This window comes from Artibeus jamaicensis, unplaced genomic scaffold (genome assembly GCF_021234435.1).
Source record: "Artibeus jamaicensis isolate MK-2021 breed Jamaican fruit bat unplaced genomic scaffold, CSHL_Jam_final contig_797, whole genome shotgun sequence".
NCBI classification, from domain to species: Eukaryota; Metazoa; Chordata; class Mammalia; order Chiroptera; family Phyllostomidae; genus Artibeus; species Artibeus jamaicensis.
In genome coordinates, this window is record NW_026521977.1 from 523088 (window position 1) to 543675 (window position 20588).

The 20588-nt window shown below is 43.1% G+C and overlaps 1 protein-coding gene across 3 annotated transcripts in view; it reads right to left on the reverse strand.

The window, feature by feature from the left end:
- The window catches only part of STK33 (serine/threonine kinase 33), a 142089-nt gene that overhangs the window by 48420 nt on the left and 73081 nt on the right, over positions 1–20588 (reverse strand). For all 3 annotated transcript variants that reach the window (XM_053672957.1, XM_053672956.1, XM_053672955.1), the window contains 5 exons: positions 14214–14601; positions 13005–13118; positions 9190–9303; positions 5741–5845; positions 383–521 (listed from right to left, as the gene is read on the reverse strand). In XM_053672957.1, the coding sequence (XP_053528932.1) occupies positions 383–521; positions 5741–5845; positions 9190–9303; positions 13005–13118; positions 14214–14435 (694 nt within the window). In that variant the 5' untranslated portion in view covers positions 14436–14601. The remainder of the gene's footprint in view (positions 1–382; positions 522–5740; positions 5846–9189; positions 9304–13004; positions 13119–14213; positions 14602–20588) is intronic.

Consider the following 20588-nt stretch of genomic DNA (forward strand, 5'->3'; position numbering starts at 1 on the left):
CAATGTCTCTTGTAGCTTCTTCAAAAATGTCTCTATTTTTCATATTACATGGCTGTATACTTTCTGGACAGACCTTGTATATAAATGTTTTTAGAAATTTCACTTACTGATTTGTCTACTTTTGATTTGATAATAATAGCTGCTTTTCAAATGATTGAATGGAAATATTAGAACTTTATCCTTGTCCATGGGCAATGTACTTGTACACCTGCCTTACTTCTAATTAAAATAAGTTATAAAGGAAAAACTTTTGATTGTTTAAATAAACTCTTCCATACTGACTGGCACTCTTCCTGTGACTGTGAGTCCTGAACACAATTACCCTGAACCAAAGCGGGGTCTGCATTCACGGAGCCGGTGACCTGGAAGATGCTCCCCTTACCGTTGCTGTGAAGATACGCTATGGCCGACGCCAGGCTCTGAATGATCCACCTCGTCTCGTTCTCTGAGAAATGTCCTTTCTTACTCAGGATTTCTTTGAGCTCTCCATCCTCACAAAGCTCCATCACAAGGTACATTTTCTGACATTATATATTTTAAAAGAGAGAGAAAGAGAGAACAAATTATATAGGTGGGGATCTTGAACATGTTATATATTACATATACAGTAAAAATATGTTCACAACCTTCACACCAATCTATTAACTGAAAATTATTTATCATCTGTCATGTATGAGATTCCGTGCAGGATACCAGAAGGACAAGGAAGGATAAGACCCAGTCTGTACAACTGCAATGTCAGGTGACAAGCATTAACAGAAGAGGGGAGATCCTAATACCATGAGATTACAGAGCAGGGAAGTGTCGGCCTGAAGAATGCCCACTGAGGAGGTGACGTCACAGGCAGGTCTGGATGACTGAATGGCTATACAGGCATAGAGAACGTGGACAAGAATAGGCAGAACGCGTGGTACTTGCAAAGACCACAGAACTTGGAATGGCACTGGCTGTTAAAAGAATGACGAACATTTCAGTGTTAAATGTGTAGTAGGTGGTTAGGCAGGAGCAAAGTATGCAAAGCTGAACAGGCCAGGTATGCATGGAAGGTCACAGGGGCAGAAAGCCTCAGGTGCCTAGCAACGGGCAGTTGTAGGGTGGAACCCCACCCCCAGGGTGACCTTTCCTCCCCTAGCACATCACTGGGCATGCAGTTTAGACCCCTTGACTGCATATCACTAGCCACACAGTTTAGACCCTCCCCTCACCTCTCCTCCCCTGGCAATTCACTGGTCATGTGGTAAACCCCCTTGGAGAAGGAACAAGGGGCAGGGAACACCCCCTTACAACTCCCACCCAAACCTCTGCACGATTACTCCCTTAGCCTTAAGCCCTCAGAACAATGAGGCTCTGACTGCCTAAAGGTTTTAGGAACGAAGCCTTAGGTCTGCTGACCACAGAGTCAGAGCTCTGGTCAGACGAATAACATTTAGGCCTTGGCTGTGTTTCAACTCCAGGCCCAGAAAAGCAGCAAAACCAGAGGAGTGACTCCATGGCTGACACCAGGACCCACTGCAATAACTAATGACCCCTGCCCCTGTCGCCACCCAATCAACAGAGACCAGGACGTGAAAGAGCACAGCTGGAAAGCTGCTGAACATTCCTTTGAGATCCTCCTCTGAAACTTCCCCTAAGACCGCCCCCCTCTGCCTTCAGAAAGGGGAGAAAACCCTGGGGACAGCGGGGCCCAGCGGGCGCGAGCACGCCCTCACCTTCCGCCTCCTTCTTCCCCCAGGCTTCCTCTCTCCTAAGCTCCAAGGGCCATCCTTTTACCTCTGTGACTTGTTTCCCACACAGCCCAGTGGGCACACCTTTTCTACTTCTGTGACTTTCTAAATATAGTTTCTGTAATCATTTGAATCTTGGTTTTGAGTTCTTGGTCGGCCAAAACTCAAGCACCAAGGTTGCTGAACTGAGCTCTGGTTACTTTCCGGTGCCACTTTGCCACTGACAATAGCGCTGGGAGTTTGGTGGGGCACAAGAGAGGAGACGGTGGTGAGGGGGGAAGCCAGGAAGGACAGGCTGGTGCAAGGTTGTAGAGAGTCTTGGGTACCACACAAAGGAGTTTAGACCTTTTTCCCATACGCAGCAGGAGCTACTGAAGATTTTTAAGCTGGCGTCTGAAATAGGAAAGGTATATGCTATTATTGATTTTGCATTTCTAAATGATCACTCTAACAGTAAAGTGGAGCAGGGCTCAGCAAGCTTTTTCTGCAAAGGCCAGACAATAAATACTTTAAGTTTTGCAGGCCATACAATTGCTTTTATAACTACTCAACTCCGCTGTTATAGCATAAAACCAATCATAAACAATACAATGAAACTTTATTTATAGACTTTGTAATTTTAGTTTCATATAGTTTTCACATCATGAAAGCTTACTCTTTTAAATTTCTTTCAATCACTTAAAAACATTTAAAAAAACCCTTAGCTTACAGGCCCTACAAAGATAGGCAGCACGCCAGATCCGGCAGCACACTGTGCGTGCCCACCTGCGTGTGGAGGGTGGGTAAGAGGCACGGAAGGGAGACAAGCAGGAGGAGAAGAAAAACGTGTGAAAGGTACCTAGGAGAAAGGAGCAGTGGGCCTTCAGGACCACCTGGCCGGGAGGGGTGGGAGCCACAGACAAAGCGCTGCTGTCTCTGCGGATGTGACTGGGACCACTCGAGGCCTGACAATAGTCAAGTCGCCTACTGAGTCAGAATGGTTCACGGTCACCCGAAAAACAGGTGTTTTTCACACCTGTTGCAATTCAGTCACCAAACACCCTCTCCATCTCCACTTTACTCTGTGCTGCTAGATTTTTGTTGTTTTTGAAATTTGGGGGTCTGATTCGATTCTACAATTTCTGTGAATGTAATTTCTGTGTTCAGTCAGCAAGCATGAGAACAGGAAGAGAAGGTTAACTTTTTACTTTTATAGTTAAAATTCTGATTCACTAAACCTCAGAATGCCTTACAATTTCGTGAGTAACTATTCTGCAAAGTCTAACACAAATACGCTTTCAAACAAGGCCACATTTCTTGTACCGACAGCACAGCAGAGAACACCGGCCCGTGGAAGGGTGGAAGGAACAGTCATGTTAGCTGTGCTTACAACATGCACTGATGTCCACTTTAAGTACGTACAGTGATAAAAGTTACCGCAATAACAGGTTTTCAAAAGGCTTTTCATAATTATTGAAATCATCATGTAAATGTGGAGAACATTTAGACTCACAAGATACCAAACACAGTTAAGTTGGATGATCAGTGCTAATACCGTGGCCTGACCAATCGGGCAGCAACTTCCAGTAATTCTAAAGCCGGCTTCAGTGGAAGGTCTAGGCCTCTGTGTGAGTTGGGGAGTGGGGGGAGGCCGACCTGATCTATGTGAATTAAGGGCAAGCAATACATAAAACGACAGTCACAGATAATGGTTTCCTTTGTCTTCAAACTATTCTACATTTGGACCTTCGCTTGTTCCCAATACAGAGTAGCATAGACTAGACTTACTTTCTCTCCTGAAACAACTTGAAAAACTGACAAAACATACAAAACAACAATTTTCAGACATTAGACCGACGTCAGGCAGCAGAGGGCAGTGTTCCTGAGAGGGGAAACCCACAAGGCAAGCCCACGATTATCCTACCTTGCTGTCTGGAAGAAGCTTCCAGGCCACAGAGCAGGAAGTGGGCTCCAAGGAGAGCCCAGGGGTCTCCATGAACTGAGAAGATGGAGCTGGGAGTCCAGGCACTGGCTGGGAGTCCAGTTCCTGGGAGTCCAGGAAGGCCGAGACAACTGCAGTGCACGGACGGAGCACCAAAGAGGAGAAAGCTGCACACAGAGAAAGCTCCAGAGACCCGCAGAGCATCACCCTAGGTCTTCAGCAGAGGACCAGTCAGCACGTGTGTATGAAGAAAACTACCAGAGGCTGGAAAAGACCGTGCAGAAGGAACCAAGGGAACAGTGACTAGAGCTTACACACGGTCAGAAAGAGTCTGCGTTCCCATGAGGCGGAGCGGAAAATCCCACAATTCAGGGGCATTGGGAGAGTCCTCTGAATGGTCTTTCTTCATCAGTAGAAAAATATTAGCCCAAGACCCAAGACTGCTCTGCCGTCACCTAACAAAGCTTCAAAGAAGCTTCAAAAGTATCGGACACAGTAACTTAACTGTGTCTTGCAATAAAGCTAAAATACAGTTATAAAAATATAAAAATACCCAACATCCTATAAAAAAATTAACAGACACAGGAAAATATAACCTGTGATGAAGGAAAAGAAAATTACTGAATAAAACTGAACTAGAAATGACACAAATGATAGAATTAGTAGAAAAGGATATTAAATTATCATGACTATATTTAAGAGGAGGAAATATTGACCCAAATCGAATTTCCATTGGAAAAGATAAACACGCATACGATGCTACAGAAAAAGAGATGACTGAATCGGAAAACATCACAACAGAAACTACGCTAAATGAAAGGACAGAAAAAAGACGTAAAAAATTAATAGAGTATCAGTAAGCTGAGGGCAATTCTAAGCAACCTAACGTGCACTTGGAGTCCCCAAAATGCGAGATGGCAAAACGATTTTTAAAGATATAATGGAGAGAAATTTCCTGAATTTGATGAAAACCATAAACTCACATGGAGCCAAGAGGCTCCATGATCCCCAAGCATTAGAAACATGAAGAAAACCACACCAAGGCACAACCTTATCAGACAGGTTGCCTACAACTGATAATCAAAGAGCAAAATTATTCTGAGAATATTTGAGGATAAAGAAATCACAAGTGTAAGACTGAGAGCAGAGAAGACTTTCAGCACCCTTGCCGTACTGCTCCCATGAAGGATGACTGGTCTTTCTTCATTACTAAGCACTCCCGATGAATCAAGCATAATGCATAACCCAAACTAACTAGTACTGCCTTAGAGACTGACAGAGGAAGCAACAGCTAACATTTACGGGGACAGATACTTTATATCCATTTTCCCATTTAATCACTCAACAATTAAATGAGGTCGATCCTATTATTAAATCCATTTTACAGATGAGGAAACTGAGGTATAGAGAGGAGGAGTAACTTGTCATGGTCCTAATAATGGAGCTGGAATTCAAGTGCACGGGGAACCTGGCCCCAGAGTCCACATGTCTAACCACTATTTTCCTTCCAAGCAAAGTAACACCAGAGCCCATAGGCGCTGACAGTCTGGACACAGAATGGCATATCCCCAGCCTTCAGGACAACTCTAAATAAAAATGACATGCATTCAAAGAAAATAACATTAACATCCAGGGGGAGAATGAAGATTTAACACGTTGACAAGACACAGATGACAAAGTATCTTCTACATAGTGCCGAATAAATACATGCTGACTTCATTATAAAGCTAATCTTGCAAAATTATGACAATATTCCAAGACACTACGATGGAGAAACCAAGGACCAAACTGAAAGTAAAGCCATCTCTAAGGAGGCTCTAATCCCTGCTGGGTTGTATATGAAGTTGTTTCTGTTTTAAACATTTGTTTTCAACATGCCACCCAAAACTATCACTAAAGCCATCAATCTAATCATCAGACACCTAATTATACAATCAATAATAAAAGTCCTCCAGGACACTCTCATCAATCTTCACTGACAAACTCACGCCAAGGACACGAGCAACCGTGCCCCGCAGGGATCACTGTGGAAGGAAGTGCCGCTCCTTCTGTAATGACAACAACATGCGGACTGCAGCGCCCGCGGGGGCGTTACCTTGGGCGTCTCGAACACCTGCTCCAGGTGTATGATGTGCTCGTGCTTCACGATTTTCAGGATGTTCACCTCCCGTTCCAGTAACTTCACAGCAGAGCTGCCGGCCTTAAATAACGAGGAAGCACAGACTTCATACACGAATGTCACTACTACACACCGCAAAGTAAAATTTAGTTATTCTTCCATTTTTCTACTTTCTTGAAAAGTGTCTTTTTCAAAAGACAACATGCAACTTGTTTCCATAATAAAATTAAGTTGTGCCCCTTCTCTCCTCTCTCCAGTTTTAAATATAATTTCGCTCAGACCACATCTGCCTGTTGGGCTGGTTCCTGTACATCAGCTATAATATGGTGTCTGTCACCTCACTAAAATCACTCCAGTTTTTAATATGTCTTTTGGTGTTTTCTTCAGAATCATGTTGATCCTCTGATGTTAGCATAACAAAAACTAAATCTGCTTTCCAGGGACATCCACCAGAGAAGATAAAACCAAAGCAGTTTTCTCTCCTGTTGCTGTTTCGCTTTGACTATATTTATATACATCAACAGAAACAACAGGAAGTGAGAGCCTGCACTTAGCCCCGCATTACATCACTTCCTGGTCCCCAGGCCTCAGAAATTAGTAACTGAGAGAGAGAGAGAAATCGAGAGCTTGCCTTCCAACCAACCTAACTCCCACTTCATCTCCTTACAAGCAGCCCTTAACCATACCTGACAGCAAAAGGTACAGGCAGCCACCCCGGAGCGAGCACAGGCCTCCAATCAGGGTGTAAGTCATTGAGTTTCTATTAATACAATGTCGTCTAAGAAATTTTAGGGCTTTTCCCCCCTCACCACCACTGCCACCACCCCAGTCACCTCCCCTATTGAATCCAAATGGCCATCGTTATTTGCAGATAAGCATCGTGCTCAAGCATATAAAACATCTCTGAAGGGATAACAAAGATTTTTAGCTCTCCCTCCTTCCTCACACCTCCCCCACACACCAGCACGGCCCCCCACCCTGAGCTTAGGAGAGTATGTAACAGTTCTGAGAGGACTGCAATGGGGTCGATCATAAGGCCATCTTTATCTATAATAAAATTCTACCTAGGGTCATCCCACTTCCAATCAACTTCACCCTTCAACCAAAACTTCCCACCTACTATGCCCTACCCATGCAGGATGGAAGTCACATTTTACGGTTATCCGAATAGAGTTGAGAAAAATAGTCACTGTAAGGGGTGAATTTCTGTCTAGACTAGAGATGGAAAAGTTCCCACCATTCCTCCTAAAATCCACCTCAATTCCGTTCCTACCTCCAATCCCAAACAGCCTGACCCACATATTACACAGTGATGTGCTGTCCAATTCATATATCGATCACATAATTTCATCTTACTACCTCAGTGCCCTGAAAGCGCTCCGCATCGACACATGTGCACAAGACTATGAATCCCAAAAACCGAAAGCAGGTCCTGATTACAGGAGTATCGTCCTGACCCTAAACCCGTCCTACCTGATGCCAAAGGGGCAAAGGGAGTAATGTTCCGTGTGGCACCACGGCTTTAAAATCCTGAAGATTTCTAGAAGACCTCTGGCTCTCCCGTTATTAAGATTCAGAAGGTACTTTATTAATCTTCAAGGAGAAGTGGTATGCAATCTATTATCATTTGTTTCAAAGAATACACTAAAAACCCTACTGCCGCATTTTGTTACTGTAGTATTTATCATCATCACAAAGCTAAGCAAAAAACGTCATGATTTTTTTTTACCAGGCACAGAAATTCCTAAAAAGCTGATGAAATGATCAGCTGTGAAACCTGAGGACTTAGAGTCCCCCTTAAAGACAAGCCCAGCCATTCTCCAGCCCCAGGGAAATCCAGTGAGGAACACAGTGGGTACAAGTAAAGTGCACAGCAGATAGCTGGGGGACAGGTGGTTCAAACTAAAAGAGCAGGTGGGAGGAATAAACAGAATAAACTAACACTGAGGAAACAGGGACGCAATGGGAAGGAGAGAACCAGAGAAAAGTAGAGCAGAACCACATCAGGAGAGAGTCCCAGGACTCATTTCTGGCTGAGACATTCACAGCCAACAGCCCTACATTTATACACACTGATAATCAGAGCTTATCTTCAACTCACTCTGGCATGAACTTTACCTATATTTGGCTGTATTGACTATGTTAGCTATCCTTATATTTGCTTTTTCTAGATATACTTACCCCCTGAGTTTAAGAACTGGTCCCTTCCCAGAAGGTTTCAGAAATGCCTACAGACCCTGGGGAGGAGCCTGGACCCAGCCCCAAGGTCACAGGCAGGTGTGTTAGTATAAAGAACTGCACCGCCCCCTCCTTGCACTGCCCCCCCTGCACTGCTCCCCACCCTGCACTGCCCTCCCACCCTGCATTGCTCCCCCTGCACTGCCCCCCTTGCACTGCCTCCCACCCAGCACTGCCCCCCCACCCTGCACTGCCCTCCCCACCCTGCACTGCCCCCCACCCTGCATTGCTCCCCCTGCACTGCCCCCCTTGCACTGCCTCCCACCCAGCACTGCCCCCCCACCCTGCACTGCCCCCGACCCTGCACTGCCCTCCCACCCTGCACTGCCCCCCCCACCCTGCACTGCCCCCCACCCTGCACTGCCCCCGACCCTGCACTGCCCTCCCACCCTGCACTGCCCTCCCCACCCTGCACTGCCCCCCACCCTGCACTGCCCCCCACCCCTGCACTGCCCTCCCCACCCTGCACTGCCCCCACCCTGCACTGCCCCCCCACCCTGCACTGCCCTCCCCACCCTGCACTGCCCCCACCCTGCACTGCCCTCCCACCCTGCACTGCCCCCACCCTGCACTGCCCTCCCCACCCTGCACTGCCCCCACCCTGCACTGCCCTCCCCACCCTGCACTGCCCCTGACCCTGCACTGCCCCCCCACCCTGCACTGCCCCTGACCCTGCACTGCCCTCCCACCCTGCACTGCCCTCCCCACCCTGCACTGCCCCCACCCAGCACTGCCCCCCACCCAGCACTGCCCTCCCACCCTGCACTGCCCTCCCACCCTGCACTGCCCCCCCACCCTGCACTGCCCCCACCCTGCACTGCCCCCCCACCCTGCACTGCCCTCCCACCCTGCACTGCCCTCCCACCCTGCACTGCCCCCCCACCCAGCACTGCCCCCCACCCTGCACTGCCCTCCCCACCCTGCACTGCCCTCCCCACCCTGCACTGCCCCCCACCCTGCACTGCCCCCCACCCTGCACTGCCCTCCCCACCCAGCACTGCCCCCCACCCTGCACTGCCCCCCACCCTGCACTGCCCTCCCCACCCTGCACTGCCCTCCCACCCTGCACTGCCCTCCCACCCTGCACTGCCCCCCACCCTGCACTGCCCCCCACCCTGCACTGCCCCCCCTGCACTGCCCATCCCACCCTGCACTGCCCTCAGTATGACGCTGCTAATAAGCCTTACCTTTTCTTTGTTCACTTTTTTAATTGCCCACTTAGTTTCTGTTTCCTTGTCTGTTGCTTCAATGACCAGTCCAAAGCTCCCTTTTCCCAAAATTCTTCCAAATGTATAGATTTCCTGGATAAAAAAATAAGAGTCCCTTTGTCTCCCTGACAGTCACTGGACATTAAACGTGAGCACATGACACTGGCAGACGCCCGCCCAAAGGAGGAACAGTTCTGCTCCAGGGCAAAGTCAAAGACAAGACACCACGTATTTGCTTCAATATTAATAAACACATCTTAGTTAAATAAAAATAAGCTTTGATGAATTTCATTAAATGTCCTTTGGAGGAAAATCATTAAGAATCCTAACAGAGAAATGTAGAAAACCTGAAAAGTATAAAAATGAGTCTCTCACAACTATAATATTAATGAAATATCTTAATAAAACAAAGGAATGGAATATTAATACATACATACATATATGTGTGTATAAAATGCACTCACCCCCAAATTATCCCAAAACTCTAAGAGCTATACCACAAAACTAACACATATCAGCCACTGAACTACTGCTTTCTTGTCTATCAAGTAACATTTTTTCTTTACCTTCATTATTTCTATTGAAAATAACTTATTGTTTTATTACTTTTGTTTTAGAAAAAGTAGTGTGTCACAGAAATTTTAATACAAACCATCACTGGGAAGAAAGTAAAAACCATCCCTGCAGACCAGGCATCCTCTGGCTTATCATCAGTCTCCTGCTCACGAGCACTCGGCGCACCCGGCATCCTGGTTCGCGCTGTACGGGAACCTGACTGGTGGGTCACTCAGGTACACTTCCATGTCTTGTGAATTTGGCTGGGAGGAGTCAGCCTCCCCAATCCAAACCAACTTCAAGGAATTAATAAGGATGTCTGGGTCTTGAGAGAGTTTCTGAGCATGAGAGAACAACCGCCTCACTGGGTGGGCCAAAGGCTCCCTGGAGGTGCTGCTCCAGCTCTGTGCGGCCACGTCCACCTTCCCCGTGCAACAGGTGAAGTCGCTGCTAGTCCTCCTGTTTTCCACTTACTTTAGTAACAGAAGACTCGATGCCCAATTATTCACCTCTTTCATGAAGGTCTTCCCCACTCCGCCCTGTGGTGAGGGCTCCTTCCTTTTGACTTCTCTCAGCACGTACGCACTGATCCTCAAACACTATTATTACTGTCTTACTTATGTTCTCACTCATTTTTTCCCCAAGATCAGATGTGTAGAAGCTCCTTAAGAAGCTGTTTCTTTTGCGTCCTTTAAAAAGCCTACCCTAAAACCTTGTAGGCCAAAGATCCATTTTTAGTGAATGGGGGAAAGGGGGAGGGGGAGGGAAGGGAGGAAAGGGTGGAGGAGGAGAGAGGGAGGAGAGGAGAGGAAGAAAAAGAAAGAAGGAAAGACAGAAGGAAAGGGAAAGAGAGAAAAGGGAGGAGGAGGGAGAGAAGTGGGAGGAAGGGTAAGAAAGGGAGAGAGAGGAGGGGAGGGGAGGGCAGGGGAAGGAAAGAGAGGAAAGAAGGAAATAATTCAGTTTCAACATGTTAGCCTTTCCTTAGATATTTCCTTGTGATTTATACTTTGGGGGCTACAAAGTTGAATAAAACAATTTCTGTATTCTCAGAATTTGTAATCTACTCAAGGGACAGGATTATTCTTAAATCATAAAGTTTTCAATTAAAATCAAAATACAAAACAACATTGGGGCCAGAGACCAGGGCTAAAACCCTGGGAGAGTAAAGGTAAACATTCTGAAACAGGTGGCTTCTGAGACTCGTATATGAGTGAACAAAGGCAAAAAAAAATAAAATTTGAGTTTTTTTTAATAATCCAAGCAAGGCAAGGAAGGCTTTCAAAGGTATAGCAATGTAAATGTGGAATGAGAAATCAATGAATCAATCAATAAACCCAGTCAGAGCCTCTACACATACACACATACAGACTCAGTCAGAATCCTTCTACACAGACGTTCTTGAGAGAAATGAGAGGCTGGGTGTGTGGAGCTGAACCCTGGAGGAGCAGCTCCGGACTCAGGGTCATGGGTATTGTGAGTGGGGACTCCTGGGTTCACGGTGGGCGCGGCCCGTCCCAGACACCTGCTTTCAGATGACATCATTACTTTGGCTCCCTTTTCTCCCTCACTACCACTTAATAGTGAGAATCAAAGTCAAAAACCTAAGATGATTAAAATAAGACAAATATTTTACTTTTATTATATTTATACGTCACTCCCTGCTCCATATTACATAAAATGAACCAAATCTGAATTTAAATGATCATTTACCCCTTTATTCCCCCACAGAACAAAAATATCTCAACCCTATAACCATTTCTCCAATTTTTCTTGACCTTTAGAAATGAAATTCTCATTTTCTTTCTAAACATACAGAACCACAACTTGGGTACAGAATTTTAATATTGTTTAAATAGGACTTTTAAAATGAGGACTGGGTAGAGGAACAGCTCAATGGCCCAACAAGTTTTTTATAAACTGATCTTTTTTTTTTTTAACTATCTGCTCTGATATCATTACATAGTGGTAAAAATAAGAAGAAAATGAGTTCTCATTTGTATTCATTTTAGGAGGATGCTATTACAGTAGTAAGACCGGTCTATCTTCTTTGACGGAGGCTAAGTCCATGGCACAGTGTGGAGTGTGGAGGTGAGCGTGATCCAGTGCTACGGTAACAGTGGTGAACAAGTGTGTACACAGCGGGGCTCACACTGTGTGGAAACATGCTCATTTGTAGTGAGTGGTTATCGCTGGGTAGTAGAATTTGGATGACTATAACTTCCTGTTTTATATTCTACTGAAATGTTTAAAATCTTTAAAATGAGACTGTCCATTAAATGGAAGAAGAAAAACTCCTACTACCCCAGTTAAGATTATTTCTTGAAAATATGTACATACTTTGAATATTCCATAATTTAAAGCAGAAAAGAAATGGAAAAGAAAAAAATAGAGTGACATACATATGTAAAAAGAAAGGTAATAAATGTTAACATTGGTTATATATGGCTCATCATTTTTTTGTATTCTTTTCTATCTGTATTTTCCTAATTTTTCACAATGAATACATTTTTACTTTATAAAAGCTCATGACTAAATTTAAAAATCAGTAAATTTGTACACTTTAAAAAATACAGGCCTTTCACTTAAAAGAGGAGATTTAAACTTTTCAAGTTAGAATTTCTCAGGAAGTTTTTCTGATCACTTCAAGTATATTGCTAAATATCTGTTAAAACAATGTTTAAAGTTAACATTGACACAAGTCTCCTTTTGTGGCTATTCTTGTTGAAGTTCCTCTAAACTGATGTTAAAATAACATTTCATTTCTAAAATGGCACTAATATTTAATTCATATTTGTATGCCATAATCAAAATCCTGGGAAAACGAACACTGGCACTCATCCCATCACAGGCAGCAAAAAGTGGCCTCGAGGAAGTGAGCAGCCAAACCACCTGACGCCGCCTGGCCTGGCTCCGCCCCCAGTGACTCCACGCCACACAAAGTCTGCGTAGTCTTCGCTACACAAGGACTCCACGGTTGCACTCAGCAACAGGCAAGACCTGTTCTCATTTTATCTAATAAAAAACTTTGATTAAAATCCACTTGGTCCTCTATGAACAGAAAAAACAGCCTGCATTTTTGGCAGTAAAGACTCCGACATACTTGAAAATAGTGAAGTTCCCCTCTTCTTTCCTTCCTTTCCTTAGAGACTTATTTTTAAATCATTTTTGCCATTAACCACTGAGTGACACAGAAGAAATGTGAACGTTCCTCCTAGTGGCTCACTTTGCTTTCTAAATACCTGAATAGCAGCTCCATTGTCCATCCTTATGTGAGGGACTTTTCCGTCTGTGAAGTTGCCCCGACCCCACTGTTGTTGAGATGTCTTTCTCTCTATGTTCGGGGTTCTTGAGGGCTTAGACCAAAAAGGGGGGGAAAAAGTAATATTAAGATACAGCACACTTGTTGACAAAGTAAAAGCCCTAATTTAGAGAACATGACAAATCTTTAATGTGTGCCATGATATTTACTGCAGACAAGATAATTCGCTGTCTTTTTTCCAATTCTCAGTAAGCCCTTCATGAGTTACTGGCTCATTAGGCTGGAAGGGACCTTAAGAAGTTGCTCGACCTGAGCCCCAGACTCCAGTCAGGTGTATGTCCCTCATCAGCTGCAGAGCAGACAGATCAGAACCTCCTTAATGATTCTTTCAAGTCACAAGGAGGCAACTTCACAGCTTTCTTAATCATTCTTGTTTTGAAACATAGGGGTCGTTTCAAATAGATTACACATAAAAGATTACTGGCCAGACACACACAAAGTATGCTTCCAATGAAAATAATAGTTAACAACTCACCCAGTAACAACTAACTCAGAGATGCCTATATGGCAATTACTATATTGTAATACAAATCAGAAAAAAAGTTTAGGGTGAAAATCTAAAAAAGGTACAACTTTGAGGGCCGAGAACCTAACTTTTCTTAAACTTCCCACTCTGACCCCAAAGCTGTGCTGTGTCTAGAGAAACCCTCCGCACACCTCTTCTCTGGAAAGGCAGGCGCACCCAACCCAGCCCGATGGGGCCGTCACAGACTGTCTGCACACTGACTCTGTAGAGTATATTTGATATTCCATTTAGATAACCAGGAATTGTCTTCAATAGTAACCATCCTATATTTAACCACAACCACAAGTCATTCTGCATTGAAAAAAGTGCCCCAAAATTCAGATTTCATTCAGCTTGAACCATTTTTTTTTTAAAAGCTGGAACAACATTCTAAATCACTCACAATCCCAGGAAGTAATTAATTTGGGCAGTGTTAGAAATATCATAAAAGAAAGTACTAATCAACTTTGTTCACCTCTTATATAAGAAAGAAATGTTCCTTTAGTAGTTAAGAAGGCAAAGAATTAGCTGACAAGGACCCATGAGATCTACGAATGAAGCTAGGCATGGCATTGGAGGACAGGATTCCAACTTGTGTTGAGAACTAGAATCCTTGATATTTACCCCATCTTTTCCAGAGGAGTTATCTTTAATTTGCTGGTCTTTTTTTCTCTCCAGTGAAATTGAAATGTCTGAACAAGCAATGCTTGATGTCTCTGACATTTCCACCACCGACACTGGAGAGAGCCTTGTCTCACAGGAGCACATGCAAAGGAGATCTTCCTGAGAGGCAGATGAGCAGTGGGGGCACCCTGTGGGTTTTTTCCTGACGCCACTATCAGCCATTTTCTTAATGCTGCAACAAAAGCAACTCAAAAGAAAGATGTTTCCACTGTTTGAGGAAAAGAACCAGACCAAAAAGGATAAGGCAAGCTGATGGCAAAACCTGTAGCTTCCAGTCAGTGAGGTCCTTACGTTAACGAGGCACTAGGCTTCTCTTCACACGTGAGAGCTGCAGAAAAAAGAGAAACCGCCATTTAGAACATTCCATCTCATCCGCTCACTCTCCTAGAGGTGAGAGAAAAACTAGCACTGAAAGCAGCCTATACACAAAAAGTTAATATTCACAACAAAATTAGGACATATTTCTAATTTCTTTCAAAACTGAATTCTTGGACTCCAGAAATTTTATTTATTTAACAATCAAAAGAATCACCCTCTCTGTTGAGAACCGTGAAACTGCTGAAAAGCATAGTCTAAAGAAGCCAATTTAGTGGGTTGATATCAGTTTTTTAAATGAAAGAGAACAGAAAATATCAGGGTATTTTGCATCGATTCTTGGTAAGTTCTGTGCAACTTTTATTTTAATTATATATGTATGTATCTAATTATATATATAATGTTTGTGTGTGTGTGCTTGGTCAGATTATAAAATGTACTTCTTAATGTGACTTTGGGTTTTAAAAAAGTGTAAAACACTGATGTGAAGCACATGCTACTGTGATTCACAATTTAAACTTTCGTCTACTGACTATGGGAGCAGGTACATGGTACCCATCACAAAGAAGCAGATAATTTGATTTTATAAAGCCACCTAACTCTAAAACTTCATGGCAATACTAGAAGTATCCTCGTTTTTAAACTCAAACAGCAAAAACAGGAAACAATGGGTGCTGTCTTTCCCTGCATGTAAAATAGGTGTGTCCAGCAGTTCACCCAACTAGAGTTATCGGCGCTTACTCAGTGGCAGGTTGGAAGGGAGGGAGGGGTGTGTCCTGCAGTGCACATGAAGGAACACCTGGAGAAACTGCCACAAGTAGCTGGGACTACAGTCGTGCGCCATACTGTTTCAGATACCATTTAACAGTGCACACAGTTAAATGTGCATACCATACAGTGCATACCAAACAGTGCATACCATACAGTCTTGCGCCATACTGTTTCAGATACCATTTAACAGTGCACAGGGTGGGCCGAAAGCACACTTCCAGTTGTTTGTATGGAAAACAACACAACAATAAACAATAATAATATGAGAATAAACTTTTTCATGTACTCACAACCATAAACCTACTTTTGCCCCCCTCTGTATTCTGTAGTCACTGATTTTTGTTGAAAAACAAGGTCAAGCATTAGCAAGAGGGTGTGTGTACGTGTGTACTGGTATCAGCTGCATACCTTTCCCCCTCCACCTGTCTACTTTTATACACCTTTTCTTTCTTTGTTTTGTCAACCAAAAATAGAATCTTTATTTTTTTCCTCAATAAGGTAATATCAAGATGAGGAAAATAAAACTGCACTCATGGGCAAAAAAATCATTATTTATTATGCTACCCTGGAAAATTGTTTGGAAATTGTAAAGTTGAGTATTTATCAAAGCTATTGGTACTTCCCAATGATTGCTTATCATTTGAAATTGAAATTTATTCCAAAAAGCATGAAATTGAAATTATAACTCACATTTAGTAGCACTTGACCTTGGACAAAGCTTTTTATTATTTTTATTTATTTACTTGTTTCTCAGTCACAGTTGGCATGCAGTGTTATACTAGTTCCAGGTGTGACCCGTGTCTCACGGACTCTATGACGTGCTCCCCACAGTGAGTCCGGTACTCACATGACCACTCACAGTTATTACACTATTATCGACTGTATCCTCTATGCTGTGCTTTTTACATCTCCGTGCCTATTTTTATAGCTGGCAATGTGTACTTCCTAATCCTTTTCACCTTTTTCACCCAATCCCCAACCCCTCTCCCATGTGGCAACCATCAAAATGTTCTCTATATCTATCAGTTTTTTCTATTTTGTTTGCTTTGCTCTTTGAATTCCACATATAAGTGAAATCATACAGTATTTGTCTTTCTCTGGCTGGCTTATTTCACTTAATATAATACCCTCTGGGTCCATCCATTTTGTTGCAGTTGACAAGATTTCCTTCTTTTTATGGCTGAGTCATATTCCATTGTATGTATGTACCACATTGAAGAGACTATCTTTACCCCACTGACATTCTTGCCTCCTTTGTCACAGATTGACCATACAGTGATCCCTCACCTATCAAGGGAGTTACATTCCAGAGACCCCCACAATATGTAAAAATCCGCAAAGTATTGGCTTTATATTTATTATTTATATGTATCTTAAGGCTTTATAAACCCTTCCCACACTCCTACAAACCTTTTCCACTCTCTTATAAACACTTCATATGCTCTTAAACACTTTCTACACTCTTAAACCTATGTAATTTAACAACATATAAAATTCTATATGGGTACTCACCAGTGAAGTATACAAAATCCTGTGATATACCAAAAACTACAGAATTAAATTTTTTTTAAAACCCACGATACAGTGAAGCCACAGTAAGTGAACCACGATATAGCAAGGGATGACTATAGGCACGGGTTTATTTCTGGGCTGTCTATTCTGTTCCATTGATTTATGTGTCTGTTCTTATGCCAGTATCATGCTGTTTTGATTACTATAAACACGTGGTATAGTTTGACATAAGGTAACATGATACATTTTCTCAAGACTGTTTTTGGCTGCTCAGGGCCTTTTGTCATTCCACGTAAATGTCTGGACTACTTTTTCTCGTTCTGTGAAAAATGCCATTGGTATTTTGATAGGAGTTACATTTAATCGGTAGATTGCTTTGGGGAGTATGGACATTTTAAAAATGTTCATTCTTGCTATCCATCAGGACAGTGTAGTTGCCCTTTTATCTTTTTTCATTTCTTTTCTCAATGTCTTATAGTTTTCTAAGTACAGGTCTTTTTCCTCCTTGGTTAAATTCATTCTTTTTTTTGGGGGGGGGTGTTCTTTTTTTTTTTTATTGATTATGCCATTACATTTGCTCTATTCCCCCCTCCCTTCCCCTCCACCCTGCATACCCCTCCCCCACCATTTCCCCCTTTAGTTCATGAACATGTGTCTCAAATTCTTTAGATTCTGTATTTCCCCTACTATTCTTACCCTCCCCCCTATCTATTTTCTATCTACTGTCTATGCTACTTATTTTCTGTACCTTCTCCCCCCTTCCCCTCCTCCCACTCCCCTGTTGCTAACCCTCCCTGAGATCTTCATTTCTATGGTTCTGCTCCTGATCTAGCTATCCTCTTAGTTTGCTTTTGTTTTAGGTGTGGTTCTTAATAACTGTGAGTTTGTTGTCCTTTCACTGTTCATCTTTTTTATCTTCTTTTTCTTAGGTAAGCCCCTTTAACATTTCATATAATAAGGGCTTGGTGATGATGAACTCCTTGAATTTGGTCTTATCTGAGAAGCACTTTATCTGTCCTTCCATTCTAAATGAAAGTTTTGCTGGGTAGAGCAATCTTGGTTGTAGATCTTTGGTTTTCATGACTTGGAATACCTCTTTCCAGCCCCTTCTTGCCTGTAAGGTCTCTTTTGAGAAATCAGCTGACAGTCTGATGGGAACTCCTTTGTAGGTGACTGTCCCCTTATCTCTTGCTGCTTCTAGGATTCTTTCCTTCATTTTAATCTTGGCTAATGTAATTATGATGTGCCTTGGTGTGTTCCTTCTTGAGTCCAACTTCTTTGGGACTCTCTGAGCTTCCTGGATTTCTCGGAAGTCTATTTCCTTTGCCATCTTGGGGAAATTCTCCTTTATTATTTGTTCAAATAATTTTTCAACTGGTGGTTGTGCCTTTCCCCCTTCTGGTACCCCTATAATTCGGATGTTGGAACGTTTAAAGATGTCCTGGAGGTTCCTAAGCTTCTCCTCATTTTTCTGAATTCTTATTTCTTCATTCCTTTCTGTTTGATCATTTTTTTCTTCCTTCTGGTTCTCTCCCTTGATTTGAGTCCCAATTTTCTTTCCATTACTATTGGTATCTTTTGTATCCCCATTCATTTCAATTAATTTAGCTTCCATATGTTTCTCTAATTTGTGACTAAAGTCAACCAGTTCTGTAAGGATCCTGATAACCAGTGTTTTGAACTGTGCATTTGAAAGACTGGCTATTTCTTCATCACTTAGGTCTATCGGTTCTGGGGCTCTGAGTTGTCCTAGAGCCATTTTTGGTCTATTAGTGCTGTTAAGTAAGCGGAGCGAAGCCTTAGTTGTTTACCAGGACGGGGCAACCCAGGTCGCTGGTTTGTGACGCTGTGTGTGGGGGCGGGGTCAGAGAGGGAGCAATGGCGTTCCTCTCTGCTAGCCCAGCGCATCCAGTCACTCACACGCCTCGGGCTTGTTTATCCGATCCTAATTGTGCGAGCCTGCTGCACCGCGCGGTTTTCCCTTCTCACTGGTTTCTCCGCACGTAAATGCGCGCGACCGACCGACCCACCGCGCCTCTTCCCTGTGCGCTCCGGCAGCCAGCTCGCTGGCGATCAGCGCCCTCGATTGCCTGCGCGCACCGCGCACCGCCCCAGGAATTTTTTCTTGCTAACCTGCTCCGCTGCTGGCCTCGCTCCTTGTACCGGTCCAGCCGAGTATCTAGTTGTCCTTTGGACTCCGTATTGTCGATTTTCCGTGTGGCTTGGTTGTGACTGCTGTTAAAAATAGTTGTTCTTAGATTTGGTTGTGCACAGAGGCAAGGTGGATCCTCCATCTACGTCTCCATCTTGGCCTAAATTCATTCTTAAGTGGGGTTTTTTAATGCAATTCTAAACAGGACCATTTTCTTAATTTCTGTTTCTGATAGCTCATTATTGGTATATAAAAATACAAATAATTTCTGCCCTGCTGGTGTAGCTCAGTGGATTCAGCGAGGGCCTATGAACCAAAAGATTGTGGTTTGATTCCCAGTCAGGGCACACACCTGGGCTGCAGGCCGGTTCCCAGCAGGGGACCCACAAGAGGCAACCAGACATTGATATTTCTCTCCTTCCCTCCCCTTCTAAAGATAAATAAATAAAATCTTTTAATTAAAAAAATACAAATAATTTCTGAATATTAATTTTGTATCCTGCTGCTTTACTGAATCCATTTATAAGCTAAATAGCTTTTTGGTGGGCTCTTTAGGGTTCTCTCTATATAGTGTCATGTTATCTGTAAATAATGACAGTTTTATACACTTCTTCCTTTCCAACTTGGATGCCTTTATTTCTTCTTCTTGTCCCATTTCTGTGGCTAGGACTTCCAATACTATGCTGAATAAAAGTGAAGAAAGTGGACATCCTTGTCTTGTTCCTGCTCCTTGTCTTAAGGAGAAGATTTTAACTTTTCACCACTGAGTACAATGTTAGCTGTTGGTCTGAAATATACACCCTTGATTATGTTGAGTTACGTTCCCTCTATCTCTACTTTGCTGGGAGTTTACTGTAAATGGATGTTGGATTTTGGTAACTGCTTTTTCTGCACCTATTAAAATGATCATATAATTTCTAGCCTTCATTTCGTTTATGTGGTGTATCACATGAATTGATTTGCAGATATTGACCCAACCTTGCATCCCAGGAATAAATCCCATTTGATCATGGCGTGTGATCTTTGTAATATGTGGCTGAGTTTGCTTTGTTAATATTTTGTTGAGGATTTTTTCATCAGTGCCCATCTGGCACAATGGCCTACAATTATCTCTTTTGTAGTGCCTTTGTCTGATTTTAGAATCAGACAAAGGTAATGCTGGACTAGTGAAATGAGTTTGGGAGGCTTCCTCTTCAATTTTTGGAAGAGTCTGAGAAGGGTAGGCATTAATTTTTCTTTGAATGTTTAGTAAAATTCTCCTGTGAAGCCATCTGGCCCACATTTGTTTGTTAGGAGTTTTTTGATTACTGCTTCAATTTTGTTAGTAATTATTACTTAGTAGTAGTTAGTAATTAGTGGTCTGTTCAGATTTTGTTTCTTCCTGACTCAGTCTTAAAAGCTTATATGTTTCTAGGAATTTATCCATTTCTTCCAGGTTGTCCAATTTGATGGCATATATTGATTCATACCATTTTCGTATAAGCTCTTGTATTTCTGTGGTGTGGTTTTTCAGTTCTCTTTCATTTCTCTCTTTTTTTTTAATTTGGGGCCTCTGTGTTATTTTC